At 40.4% G+C, this 14,866-nt stretch overlaps 2 protein-coding genes across 3 annotated transcripts in view; both read left to right on the top strand.

Moving 5' to 3' along the window:
- The window catches only part of LOC118280987 (oxysterol-binding protein-related protein 8), an 85,230-nt gene that overhangs the window by 11,194 nt on the left and 59,170 nt on the right, over positions 1-14,866 (top strand). For both annotated transcript variants that reach the window (XM_050700923.1, XM_050700924.1), the window contains exons 2-7: positions 5,890-5,987; positions 6,876-6,942; positions 7,482-7,597; positions 9,544-9,717; positions 10,491-10,577; positions 12,069-12,213. In XM_050700923.1, coding sequence (XP_050556880.1) covers positions 5,890-5,987; positions 6,876-6,942; positions 7,482-7,597; positions 9,544-9,717; positions 10,491-10,577; positions 12,069-12,213 — 687 coding nt within the window. The remainder of the gene's footprint in view (positions 1-5,889; positions 5,988-6,875; positions 6,943-7,481; positions 7,598-9,543; positions 9,718-10,490; positions 10,578-12,068; positions 12,214-14,866) is intronic.
- On the top strand, positions 1,728-5,868 carry LOC118280988 (protein l(2)37Cc). The gene is made up of 2 exons (XM_035601409.2): positions 1,728-2,735; positions 5,273-5,868. Exon 1 carries the CDS (start codon positions 1,917-1,919, stop codon positions 2,727-2,729), a length of 813 nt encoding a protein of 270 aa, XP_035457302.2. The 5' UTR covers positions 1,728-1,916; the 3' UTR covers positions 2,730-2,735; positions 5,273-5,868.

Here is a 14,866-nt window from a genome sequence, read left to right as displayed (position 1 = left end):
CGCTGCATTGTCGTAGCATCGGTTACCGTTATATGTTTTACTACTTTCTGCAAGCGGCTTCGTTCACATTCCCGTGAGCCTTAACTTTATGATAAAGACAGAGAAGTTAGAATGTAGACTAGTCAAATAAAATTGGAATGTCTGTTTGTAATATTGAAATAACTGCTTTTTATTACATGCATATGAATATACATACGATACATAGACACAAATCATGTTTTAAATTTTTTGACTGTCTGTCTGACTGTTTGCTTCGGCTAATCTCTGAAATGGATAGACCGATTTTGCCGGGACTTTTATTGGCAGGTTGCTTATGTAGTAAGTAGTAACTTTTTATTTAGAAATTACTAGCAAACCCGGCGAACTCCGTTTCGCCACCAATGATTTTCCCTGTTTTCTTGCTTTTCTCGTGATTTTTTCTTTGCTATAAACATCCCGGAGCAATATACCACATATTTGAGAAAGAAAGAATAAAAATTAAGTTTCGAATTTTTATCATGTTTTTTATACTACACTAGCAAACCCAGCGAACTCCGTTTCGCCATCTGCTCTTTTCTCGTTTTTTTTTAATTTTGCTTTGCTATAAACATCACGGAACCCGTTACCTTCCCAACGAATGCAAAACCGTGGAAATCGGTTCGTGCGTTCTGGAGTAATAGCGTCAGGAAAGAACATCCGACTTATTTTTGTATTATAGACTACTACTTTTATTTTAGAGAAAAATATAAAAAAAACAGCATTTTAGAAGTCATTATTCATTCTCATTAATTAGTTAAAAAAATATATAGTTATCAATTTCACTAGAAACCACAAACTTAATATAGGCACTAAAACCCAACATAATAACAATCTTCATACTGAAAAAAAATTACCTTACACACGCGATGAGCACATTAAAAAAACTGACATGATATTATGAGATGACAATAATTCATAACTCACGACCTCCTAAACTATATAAGCAAATGTGTCATATATGATGTATCACTAGGTCGTTAATTGAAGAACCTTGAATTGAACCAGTGTTTTACAGGCATTCAGTTAACAGGCAACCGTGGAAGATTTTCCTATGGACAGTTTAGTAAAGTCTTTGACTGCCAATAGAAAACTGTTGAAGGCAAATCCTCCGCTAACGTCGGTCACCGGTGACCACCACGGCGTTCAATGTGTTAAAGTATCTGTGAAAAATTGTAAAAAGTGTAGTGTGTGTGTGTGTGTGTGTGTGATCTTAGTGAAATTTTTTTTGGTGTTTCGTGGGTAGAAAGTGGGTCCTTATAAGTGACAAAGAGCAGTGTGTTAGCGTCTTAAGACATAATTATTGTACTTAGGGTGTAAACGGAACGCTCTCAAACGCCGAAAATGGGTGATGGTAGAAAAAAATAGCAGCTTCGGGAATAGCTTTTATTCTCGAAGGGGTAGGGCAGCAGTAGTGGTATATATTACGGCACGTAATGCCGCTATACAATGTACACTCACTTTTATCATTTGTGTTATAAGTCCCATGTAATAGGGGGTGAGCCTATTGCCATATACTGGGCACAATTCTAATTATATTAAAAGTGCCCATGTCAGTTTAAAAACTTATATATTCGTAGCGTTTTTCGGGAGCGTTCCGCTTATACCCTGTATATACGTAGGTTTAATGAAAGTAACCTTGACATAAGACGTTTTTCTAGCTGAAAACTGGTGTGAAACCTTGAACTTTTTACCAAGCATTGTTTATCATTAGCTGTTTCAAACGAAAAGCTGCTAAATAAGACCCTGAATTCAGATTCTCTGAAGAAATTTTAAAATCTTTGTGAAAGTGATTTGATACAGGACTTCTATTGACTCAAAAGCTGTGGTTCTAGAAAGAAAATTTGGGCGATTTTGAACCTTTTGTATTGGAAATTGAATAGCGATTTGAAAATAACGCCATGTCATCAAAATTCTTCAGCCGCTTAGCCCAATTGGGCGCAGGAATTGTAATAACAAGTGGAGTAGCAAACAACGCGTTATACAATGTCGACGGTGGAGAGAGAGCGGTGATTTTCGATAGATTTAATGGTATAAACAAACAAGTTATTGGCGAAGGCACACATTTCATCATCCCTTGGGTACAAAAACCAATTATTTTCGATATTAAATCGAAACCTCGTAACGTTTCGACCATAACCGGCAGTAAGGACCTTCAACGCGTGGAAGTAACCTTAAGAATCCTCTTCAGACCCGTTGCAGATGAGCTACCAAAGATCTACACGACTTTGGGCGAAGATTATGATACCAGAGTCCTACCATCAATCACAGGAGAAGTACTAAAAGCCGTTGTAGCCCAATTTGATGCTAGCGAACTTATAACTCAAAGAGAAATGGTTTCCCATAAGGTCAATGAAAATTTAACCGAAAGGGCTCGACAATTTGGTCTGATTTTGGATGATATAGCCATTACACATATAACCTTTGGCAGGGAATTTTTGCAAGCGGTTGAATTGAAACAGATTGCGCAATTGGAAGCTGAGAAAGCGAGGTTTATGGTGGAAAAAGCTGAACAGAAGAAAAAGGCTGCAGTGATTTCGGCAGAGGGAGATACTCAGCAAGCGGTGCTTCTTGCAAAGGCCTTTGGGAAGGCTGGAGAAGGCCTGGTAGAATTGAGAAGAATTGAGGCGGCTGAAGATATTGCGTATCAGCTTTCCAAGTCGAAGAACGTCACTTATCTACCTGATGATGGATTGGTGAATTTGAAGAATTAGAATTAGGTTTGTTTGACTTTGGTATACATACATACATAACTCTACCTCTCTCCCATTGGGTAGGTGGAGATTACAGAGAGTTGTGAAAGAGCTACATATCTCTTTCATACATATCTCTTTTATATGATAGCAATTGTTTTTATTGACGAAGCGACGTATCGTGCATATTTGTGAAACACTTTATGCAGAGTAGAGTCAATGTTTATTTAACTTCTTTATGTTCTCAAATTGAATTAACTGGTCCGGGGTACGAAATTTCTTCACTATTGTAATCTTCGAACACAACGCTACCTCCCATTAAAGCCGTGGTGGCAGATACTTTTATAACACCTTATATATTATATAGATAGATAGATATAGATAATCTTAGCAGACTTTTCTAGAAATAAATAAAAGGAAAAATCGATACAAGTTCAAGGTGACTTATTAATAATTGATAATAATATAACAGAGTATCTTTTATTTTATAATGTCATATAACTACCTACGAATGATAAATAATATTATCATTTCGATTTCTATGATAAAATTAAATACATTAATTGAGTTGTGTAGACAAAATTTCGTCTGATGTAACCGACTAGTACGTATATATTTTTTTATGGTATAAGGCCGGGACTCCACCAAAGCAGAGATGTGTGCGGTGTGCTGTGTGCTGTGCGAGAAGAGATGTTTTTCAGCTCGCGGGACTCCACCAAAGCGGAGATGTGTGCGGTGTGCTGTGTGCTGTGCGAGAAGAGATGTTTTTCAGCTCGCGGGACTCCACCAAAGCGGAGATGTGTGCGGTGTGCTGTGTGCTGTGCGAGAAGAGATGTTTTTCAGCTCGGGTGCGGGGCGTTGAGTGCTCAGTACGCATTCTGACACGCGCGCGGGGTTCTGCGGGTTGCTAGCGGGCGAGAGGGGGGAGGGTGACATCGCTCACTGCACGCCGCTCACATCTCTCGTCTCCACTGCGCGTCGTCCGCGCACAGCTCACATCTCCGCTTCCATCGCGACATACAAATATTACACATCTCCGCACAGCGATCTCCACTGAAGCTGAGCGGAGAGGAGACGTGTCAATAACTCAATTCTATTGGTTGTTTAAAAAACATCTCCTCTCCGCTCGTCTCGTCTCCGCTTTGGTGGAGTCCCGGCCTAAGCCGGTAACCAAGCTGACGGATCACCTGATGGTAAGCAACGCCGCCATCCATAGACACCAAAAAATACCAGAGGCGTTACAATTGCGTTGCCGGCGTTGCTTTTGGGGGCTAGGAATTTAAGGGTTGTCGGGGAATTGCAAATTGGGAAGATTGCGAAGGGGCTTAATTGGGCCTCTGGTAAACTCACTCACACAACGCAAGCGTTGTTTCACTTTAATTTTCAGTTCGGCCGTGGTTTCACTCCGGTCGAGCCGGCCCGTTCGTGCGGAAGCATGGCTCTCCCACACTTAAAACTAAAACGTAACTGACAGACTAAAGAATCTTTATTAGCTGTATGAATATCAACTAAATATGTATCACTAGCAAACTCGGCGAACTCCGTTTCGCCACCAATGATTTTCCCTGTTTTCCTGCTTTTCTCTTAATTTTTTCCTGAATTTTCTTTGCTATAAACCTCACGGAACCCGAGACCTTTCCAACGAATGCAAAACCGTGGAAATCAGTTCGTGCGTTCTGGAGTTATAGCGTCAGGAAGGAAAACCCGACTTATTTTTATATTATAGATTATAGATGAAATATGATACAGTCGTTTTCGAGTTAAACCACGGTGTAGTTAAATGAGTATAATGATATACATAGATATTTATTTATATATGAGGAAAACGGGTAGGAAAAAATATTTTTTCCGAATCAGTTTCATACGATAAAATTATATATTTCCTTCCTTCCTCTGTATTTAATTTTAGATAGTTACTATTTACGATTACGCATTATTTATACCATCAAAAACATCATGTAAAAAAAACAAGCCTCGCACCTCAGTTTTACTACTGAAGTGCGAGATTTGACTGCACGGTTGGTGCGGTGGCTGGGCAACTGGCTGCCGCGCAACGGGTAGCGGGTTCGATTCCCGCACGGAGCAACTCTTTGTGCGATCCACAAATTGTTGTTCCGGGTCTGGGTGTTATGTGTATGTGAACTTGTATGTTTGTAAACGCACACACGATTCAGGAGAAAATCCTAATGGGGGGACGTACGTACGACAGACCCCACAAAAAAAAACAATTTGACGTTTCAAAAGTGCCTAATTTAGGATTCATTTAAATAAAAGCTTTGAATTTTGACTTTTTGAAAGCGAAAAAAAGTTTGTACGCGGGTGAATTCGCGCGGAAGTAGCTAGTTCGACATATTTGAAGACTGACCTTCGCATGGATGCAATATAATACATTATGCATGTATTACACATATAAACCTTCCTCTTGAATCGCTCTATCTATTACAAAAACCGCATCAAAATCCGTAGCGTAGTTTTAAAGATTTAAACATACAAAGGGACAGAGAAAGCGACTTTATTTTATACTATGTAGTGATTTAAACTAATCATAATTGTTTTTGTTACAGGATAATCCTATTTTCTATTTCCTACCTATACTTCCTATTCCATTCCAAATACATACAATAATCTTCCAAATAAATAAAATAAATTATTTTATATAAAAGTAAATTATAATAATACATAGTTATTTTAATCCCCTATTCCTTTGTCCATTCCAGTTTAAGTGTTAAATAAATTAATAAATAAAACGAATGAAATAAAATATATTTAATTAGAATAATAATATAAAATAATAATAAGTGTAATTAAAATAAAATAGAATTTATATTTTACTATGATAGTTTTTATCTCCAATTGAATATAAAATAAGAATAACAACGAAATATTACTTAAAAACAAATTATTTTTTTAATAGCAACGAAGCAATAATTCAATAGCAACAATTTTTTAATTAATTAATATAATAAAATTACCAACGATTGGGATAAGTTTGACCCCGTAAACTTCTTCAAAATTTTGACCCCGTTTACTTCGCGGGTATAATTTTGGACCCCAAACGCTTCGCAGGCTTTGGAAATCTCCCCATTCTTACCTATGTCGATGCTATAGCGTTGGTTGTGACCCCAATCGACATGATAACCATTATAATTTGACCCCAATCCCACGATGTCGTCATCCCCAGCCGTGGAACCATCTTCCCCCTCCACGACCCCGTCCTCGCCCGCACTAAGAGCTGACTGCGCGCAATTCCACTCCTCTACTCCGTATTTTACTGGACGGGTGAGTTTTTTTTAATTTGTTATTTTTTTTAGACTGCCTCGTTGGCCGAGTGGTTGCAAGTGCGACTGCCGGATAAGAGGTCTCGGGTTCGATTCCCGGGTCGGGCGAACTGCTATTGGGCTTTTTTCGGTTTTTCGAAAATTTCTCAATGGTAGCACGGAGTCTGGAAATGTGCCCGGTATATGGCAATAGGCTCACCACCTATTACATGGGACTTACAACATTAATTGTGAAAAGTGGGTGTACACAGTGGCATTTCATGCCATAATGTGCACCTCTGCATTAAAGGCGTGACGATATGTATGTATTTTTTAGAAAATAAGTTCGTTGGCTTGGCATACATACGCCCGAATACTGAAATGCTACTCTATTTTAAGTTGTACTTAAATATCGTGCTATATCTATAATTTTGTAAAAAAATAATAGGGACAGAACTATTCTTGAGCGCGTCTTAAAATTGAGTGACGTTTGAGTATTTGACCAATAGTGAGTCAATTTCAGTATAGAAGGTAATATAAGTACAGAAGGATTAAGAACATGTCGCTTACATTTTTTTTTTCTATTTATTTAATAACTATTGCTCTATACAGTAGGGGTTCGAGATGTCCAACGGTTTTATTTGCTTGCGCCAATGTAAAGTGCAAGTGCAGCCTCATAAATATACAGTATGGAGATCACTCATATGACTTAAATTAAACCACAAGTATTAATCGTCCACAATAGCATAATACAACTAAATATATTTTCAACGAAATTTCCTTATCTGTGGAATCTCGTACGAATTAAAATTAATCGTCATTTTAGTTCGTATAGAGAGTTAAGACAATCAATCAATATCATTTATCGTGAGCATAAGAAGGTTAAAAAAAGATGTCTTCTCATCCGCAGAAGGCGCCACAGCCCCCGCTGAACGTGGTACTACCAGTTACTGCGCCAGCCACACCACCTACTTACAGTAAGTTACTAATATCTCATTTTTGGCATTTGACTGCCGGGTCGACGCAGCCAGGCAACTGGCTGCCGTGCAACGTGTATCGGGTTCGATTCCCGCACAAAAGCAACTTATAGTGTGATCCACTTTGTGTGATTTAAATTGAAGAGAGCCATGCTTCGGCAAGAATGAGCCGGCTCGATCGGAGTGATACCACGTTGTGTGAGTGAGGTTACCGTAGGCCTAATTAGTCCCTTCCCGATCCCCGATTTCACAATAAATCTTAAATTCCTAACCCCCAACGCCGGCAACGCCTCTGGTGTTTCAAGTGTCCATGGGTGGTGGCGATAGTGAGAGAAAATACTAGTGCAGGCAATGTTTTTTTTAGGTAACATATTTATCGAAATTATTCATTAAAACCTAGTAGTACCTAATAGGTATTTATTAAGGTTTTAAATAATAATTTTATTTAGAACTTAACTCCATAGAATTAATTTAGAATTAATTTGTTTATGTATTTGTATTTATAATTGTATTTGTTTTTATAATGTGAATATTTCCAGGTGAGGCCACGTTGACGCCGCCGCCGAGGTCTCCCGGGGTGCCAGCGGCCGCCAGTCCAGCATCAGCGTCAGGGGACGCCAGGTCCCATCCACCTGACGGTACCTCTTCTGATAAGGTGAGATATATCCATCTATCGACAATTGGTCTTTTTTTATGAGACATGCCGGTAATCGAGCAGACGTATTACCTGATGTTAAGCAATCGCCGTCGCCCATGGACACTTGAAACACCAGAGCCTTTACAAGTGCGTTACCGGCTTTTTGGGAGTTAGGAATTTAAGGGTTGTTGTTCGGGAATGGGGATGGGGAAGATTTTTATTTCTTAGTAACGACTTCGTTCCGAAAACAATTGCTGAGGATTGGGTTAAGTGAATCTCTATTTTACTCTACTTATAAGGCGAGGTGTCACATACTACAGTTATAGACAGAAAGTTTAATACATACATAATCTCATGCCTGTCTCCCATGGACCCCCATGGAACGCCAATTGCTACAAATCTTACGTATTTTTTTAGCTTTATCAACAATCCTCAGTGTTTTCAGACTGTCAAACTTTAAAATAATACAAAAGTATAATATTCAGGTTCATCTGTTGTTAGCGCCGGAGCGGAAGCTGGTCCGGAATAGATAGGGCTCAGATAACAGGCGCTGGGTGAAAGGCCGGCTCCTATTGTGATAACAAAGTAGATACTTTACATTCTGAAGTAAAGGGTGTACCAAAATTCGTGCAAGAAGTAATTTTGATAGAAAACATAGGTTTACAATTTAAAATGCAATGGTTTGATTCTCGCATGGAACAGCTCTTTGTGTGATCCTCAATTTGTTGTTTCGGGTCTGGGTGTCATGTGTATATGAATTTGTTTGTTTGTAAACGCATACACGACTCAGGAAAAAAACACTGTGTGAGTCAACATTAAAAAAAATATCATATAGGGGTAGGCAGAGGCACATTACGGTACGTAATGTCGCTATACAATGTACACTTTTCACCATTTGTGTTATAAGTCCCATGTAATAGGGGGTGAGCCTGTTGCCATAATTATCCTGGGCACTTTTCCAGACTCCGTACTACTACTAAGAATTTTTCGAATAAAAAAGGTAATTTAAAAAACTAAAAAACCCGACTGCGTTTCTTTATAATATGAAAATGAAAAAACCTTAAAACAAGAATACAAGAAAAATTTAAGCAGTCGGGACCCATTCTAGAAAGCCGTTATTCATAATACTTAGAATTCTTGTTTTAAGGTTTTTTCATTTTCATGTTATAAAGAAACGCAGTCGGGTTTTATAGTTTTTTAAATTACCTTTTTTATTTTATTTTCTTTTAGTTTTATTATATATTATATTATGATATATTTAATGTTACTCTCACAGTAAATACGAATTAAACGACACCTCTCAAGCCAAAATCCATCAAGCCGTTTAGGCGAGAGAGTGAGCAATATTCGAATTTGGCGCCAAAAATCCGCCATTTTGTTTTTTTAAGCATTTTGATATATCCAGTGTCACTCTCACACTAAATACGAATCTAACGACACCTCTCAAGTCAAAATCCATCAAGCCGTTTAGGCTGCAGAGCGTGCCAAACAATTATACATACATACATACATACATACATACTCTCGAAAAACATAACCCTCCTTCTGGCGCAGTCGGGTAAAAACCGAAAATTCACATAATCCACAATGCCACATCTTCGCTGACGCAGACTTATCAAAGTTAAAAAAAAATGCCCAATACTTTTCCCGATTCGGGAACCGAACCTGAGACCCCTTGTCGCCGGACAGTCGTATTTGCGACCATTCGACCAACGTGGCACTCACGTTGTTTAACATGTTTAAAATATTTTAATGTTCTGTATATCTGTCTAATCAATAATTACTCTTTCAGTCAATGATTACGTAAGGTTGAGTTGTATCTCAATTTAATATAATTATAAAAATGTTAACTGGATTTTTAGCAATGTATTCATAAGTCAATAATTTTGCAATAATTTTACATAACATCTTATCTGTGCCTACATTTTTTGCAAATAAATATGTATCTTCTCTTTCTCTTCCAGTCGTCGGAGACAGCAGTGGGCGGTGTCACACGGCCGGCAAGTACGGCCCTCTCCCGCAAGGAGAGCTACAAAGCACAGAGACAGCACTACAGAAGAGAGAAGAAGAGAGCCGCGTCAGCTCTACTCCACTCCATCGAGGATCCCTCGGTCGTTGTACTAGCTGATTGGTTGAAGGTGAGTTGACTTCTGTGGACAGGACTACAGGAGAAAGGAGAGTAGCGTCTAGCTCTTTACAATAGAGTAGATGATTAATTTTTTAGTTTAATGTCTGTCTTGTAGATTATTATTTTATAGACGTATTTTTCATCAAAAATTATATTGTGAACTTAATTGAAAAAGATAACCTATGGAGTTTTTTGCTCGTTCTTCTCCATAGGAAATAGCAAATAGCTTCACTAGACTGGCCTGACCGACAGACAGACACTTTTTTCTTGTAATATTTGCTTTGAGATTTCAGTGATTTAAGTTTTTAAACTGACATGGTCACTAACATTAGAACTTAAGACGAGATATTTACCATGTTTATTCGTGATCATGGCGTTTGCAACAGTGCTGAAATATGGGAAACTCATAGACATAAATAAACATGGTAAATATCCCGTCTTAAGTTCTAAAGTTAGTATAAACGACCATGTCAGTTTAAAAACTTAAAATAGGATGGATGACTAATTTCTATTTTAATGTTCGTCATGTAGAGTATTTTAAAACATTAGACATTTAATTTGTACTTTATAACTCGTATAAAAACATGATAAAAAATGCAATCCTCCATTTTTTTATTCTCTTCTAAAATATGTAGTATATTGTTTTGAAGCCTTACTATATTTTTTAGATCACGTTTGAAGTAAATTCTATATTTCGCCAAAAATATGTTGACAACCTGTGGACAATCCTGTGGACTAATCCTGTGGACATTGAATAAAAATGTTGTTATTTCTTGCTTCCAGGTTCGTGGGTCGTTAAAGTCATGGACAAAGTTATGGTGTGTGCTGAAACCCGGCTTATTACTGCTGTATAAGAGTCCTAAAGCTAAGGTAAGCACTTTATACAGTACTAGCGACCCGCCCCAGCTTCGCATGGGTGCAATGGTGATACATTATGCATGTATTATACATATAAACCTTCCTCTTGAATCACTCTATCTATTTTAAAAGAAAGGGACAAAATCCGTTGCGTAGTTTTAAAGATTTAAGCTTACAATGGGACGGAGAAACCATTTTTTTTTATGGAACACGCCGGTAATCAAGTATTGATGGTAAGCAATCACCGCCGCCCGTGGACACTTGAAACACCAGAGGCGTTACAAGTGCGTTGCCGGCCTTTTGGGTGTTAGGAATTTAAGGGTTGTTGGGGAATCGGGGATTGGGAAGATTGGGAAGGGGTGATTGGGCCTCCAGTAACCTCAGTCACACAACGAAACACAACACAACCGTTGTTTCACGTCGTTTTTCGGTGAAGCCGTGGTATCACTCCGGTCGAGCTGGCCCATTCGTGCCGAAGCATGGTGACCCCACACATGATACACAGACTCGATTCGTCATTTGATGTAATTTTTTTGATTGCCTCGTTAGTCGAGTGGTCGCAAATGCGACTGCCGAACAAGGGGTCTCGGGTTCGATTCTCGGGTTCGATTCCCGGGTCTGGCAAAGAAATTCTGGACTTTAATCGGATTTTCAAAAATTTCTCGGTAGTAACACGGAGTCTGGAATTGTGCCCTGTATATGGCAATAGGCTCACCCCCTATTACATGGGACTTATAACACAAATGGTGAAAGGTGTGTGTACGTACATTGTATAGCGGCATTACGTGCCGTAATGTGCACCTCTGCCTACCCCTTCGGGGATAAAAGGCGTGACGTACGTATGTATGTAGGCTAAATGGCTGGCGCAGAGGCTGGGCAACCGACTGCCGCGCAATGTGTAGCGGGCTCGATTCCCGCACGGAGTAACCCTTTGTGTGATCCACAAATTGTTGTTTCGGGTCTGGGTGTCATGTGTATGTGAACTTGTATGTTTGTAAACGCACCCACGACACAGGAGAAAATCCTAGTGTGGGGCAAAGTTTTAAAAAAATAAATAAAAAAGAAGTCATAATTGATCTCCTCGTACGGTATAAGAGCCATGCTCGACCGGAGTGATACCACGGCCGAGCAGAAAACCGACGTGAAACAACGCTTTCGTTGTGTGAGTGAGGTTACCGGAGGCCCAATTCCCCCCTTCCCAATCTTACCAATCCCCGATTTCCCAACAACCCTTAAATTCCTAACCCCCAAAAGGCCGGCAACGCACTTGTAACGCTTCTGGTGTTTCAAGTGTCCATTGGCGGCGGCGATAGCTTACTATCAGGTGATACGTCGGCTCATTTACCATAAAAAACTGTATAAGTTCATATACACATGACACACAGACTCGCTTTGTTATTTGATATATAATTTAACTTTACCTGTATAAGTTCACACACACACGATACCTATATTCGCATTGTTATTTGATGTTAACTTTTTCCTTTTATAATTGTCCCACAGAGCAGCCACTGGGTGGGCACAGTGCTCCTGACGTCGTGCCAGGTGATCGAGCGGCCCAGCAAGAAGGACGGCTTCTGCTTCAAGCTGTACCACCCGCTCGAGCAGAGCATCTGGGCGCCGCGGGGGCCACATAACGAGACCATCGGTAAATATATATACATATACTTCTGCTTCAAGCTGTACCACCCGCTCGAGCAGAGCATCTGGGCGCCGCGGGGGCCACATAACGAGACCATCGGTAAATATATATACATATACTTCTGCTTCAAGCTGTACCACCCGCTCGAGCAGAGCATCTGGGCGCCGCGGGGGCCACATAACGAGACCATCGGTAAATATATATACATATACTTCTGCTTCAAGCTGTACCACCCGCTCGAGCAGAGCATCTGGGCGCCGCGGGGGCCACATAACGAGACCATCGGTAAATATATATACATATACTTCTGCTTCAAGCTGTACCACCCGCTCGAGCAGAGCATCTGGGCGCCGCGGGGGCCACATAACGAGACCATCGGTAAATATATATACATATACTTCTGCTTCAAGCTGTACCACCCGCTCGAGCAGAGCATCTGGGCGCCGCGGGGGCCACATAACGAGACCATCGGTAAATATATATACATATACTTCTGCTTCAAGCTGTACCACCCGCTCGAGCAGAGCATCTGGGCGCCGCGGGGGCCACATAACGAGACCATCGGTAAATATATATACATATACTTCTGCTTCAAGCTGTACCACCCGCTCGAGCAGAGCATCTGGGCGCCGCGGGGGCCACATAACGAGACCATCGGTAAATATATATACATATACTTCTGCTTCAAGCTGTACCACCCGCTCGAGCAGAGCATCTGGGCGCCGCGGGGGCCACATAACGAGACCATCGGTAAATATATATACATATACTTCTGCTTCAAGCTGTACCACCCGCTCGAGCAGAGCATCTGGGCGCCGCGGGGGCCACATAACGAGACCATCGGTAAATATATATACATATACTTCTGCTTCAAGCTGTACCACCCGCTCGAGCAGAGCATCTGGGCGCCGCGGGGGCCACATAACGAGACCATCGGTAAATATATATACATATACTTCTGCTTCAAGCTGTACCACCCGCTCGAGCAGAGCATCTGGGCGCCGCGGGGGCCACATAACGAGACCATCGGTAAATATATATACATATACTTCTGCTTCAAGCTGTACCACCCGCTCGAGCAGAGCATCTGGGCGCCGCGGGGGCCACATAACGAGACCATCGGTAAATATATATACATATACTTCTGCTTCAAGCTGTACCACCCGCTCGAGCAGAGCATCTGGGCGCCGCGGGGGCCACATAACGAGACCATCGGTAAATATATATACATATACTTCTGCTTCAAGCTGTACCACCCGCTCGAGCAGAGCATCTGGGCGCCGCGGGGGCCACATAACGAGACCATCGGTAAATATATATACATATACTTCTGCTTCAAGCTGTACCACCCGCTCGAGCAGAGCATCTGGGCGCCGCGGGGGCCACATAACGAGACCATCGGTAAATATATATACATATACTTCTGCTTCAAGCTGTACCACCCGCTCGAGCAGAGCATCTGGGCGCCGCGGGGGCCACATAACGAGACCATCGGTAAATATATATACATATACTTCTGCTTCAAGCTGTACCACCCGCTCGAGCAGAGCATCTGGGCGCCGCGGGGGCCACATAACGAGACCATCGGTAAATATATATACATATACTTCTGCTTCAAGCTGTACCACCCGCTCAAGCAGAGCATCTGGGCGCCGCGGGGGCCACATAACGAGACCATCGGTAAATATGTACATTTACTAGCTACAGCCCGCGACTTCGTCCGAGGAAGATTAAAACAAATTAGGGTTGTACTACTACTATATACACTCGGGCTAATTCTGAGAATCGGCTCCGTACGCAGCGCGCTAACAATGCATATGGCGAGCGAACTACTGGTTATGTTGTACCGAGACTTATTAACAATATACCCGCAGAAGTAAAAAAATGTCTCACACCTAAAAATATAAAATGTAAACTTAAGGAATATTACCTAAGTACTATTTAAGCAAAATTATTGTACCTACCTCCATATTGCAACATTTAAGGCAGATTCCATAGCACGGTTCTAAACCTTAGTGGTTTTTTGGTTGCTATTTGTTATTTATTGAAAAAAAAACATATTATTATTACATAGGAAACCCCTTACATTTAGGGGGATGATAAATAGATGTTGGCCGATTCTCATAGATACCGGATAAGCATAAAAAAATTCATCTAAATCGGTCAAGACGTTTCGGAGGAGTGTGGCAACGAAAAGTGTGACACGAGAATTTTATATACAACGTGTAACAAAATACCCATATACATCAAGAAGCACTGAAGAATACAGGTTGAATAGAATCTCTACACAAAGTTTCAGCTTAAAATACGTTTAAAAAAATTGGTACCAAATACTTGGTGTCGCATGGTTCTTGATTTTATAAATCATACAAACGTGTCACAACACTACAGGGGTCACTCGCTAATTACGAAACATTTCTTCTGTAAATCTGATCGCCTAGTACCTATCTACCTAATTTTAATTCGCATGAAAAATAAAAAAATATTGGAAAAATTCATAACTTCGTTCCATGAAAACATGAGTTTAAAAAATCCTTCCCGTATCGTTTGTTATGTTATCTAGAAACCGTGCAATTGATATGTATACCTCCTTATTGTTACACGTTGTATACATTGTATATCACGCGTTAGTAATAAGATTAACGAGTCCGCGCACACC

The sequence above is a fragment of the Spodoptera frugiperda genome, chromosome 19 (genome assembly GCF_023101765.2).
Source record: "Spodoptera frugiperda isolate SF20-4 chromosome 19, AGI-APGP_CSIRO_Sfru_2.0, whole genome shotgun sequence".
In the NCBI taxonomy this organism is placed as follows: domain Eukaryota; kingdom Metazoa; phylum Arthropoda; class Insecta; order Lepidoptera; family Noctuidae; genus Spodoptera; species Spodoptera frugiperda.
This window is presented reverse-complemented; position numbering and strand designations above follow the sequence as displayed.

Bases quoted from the DNA above. Each gene is read 5' to 3' on its own strand.
- LOC118280988 (XM_035601409.2), top strand. From the start codon at position 1,917: ATGTCATCAAAATTCTTCAGCCGCTTAGCCCAATTGGGCGCAGGAATT.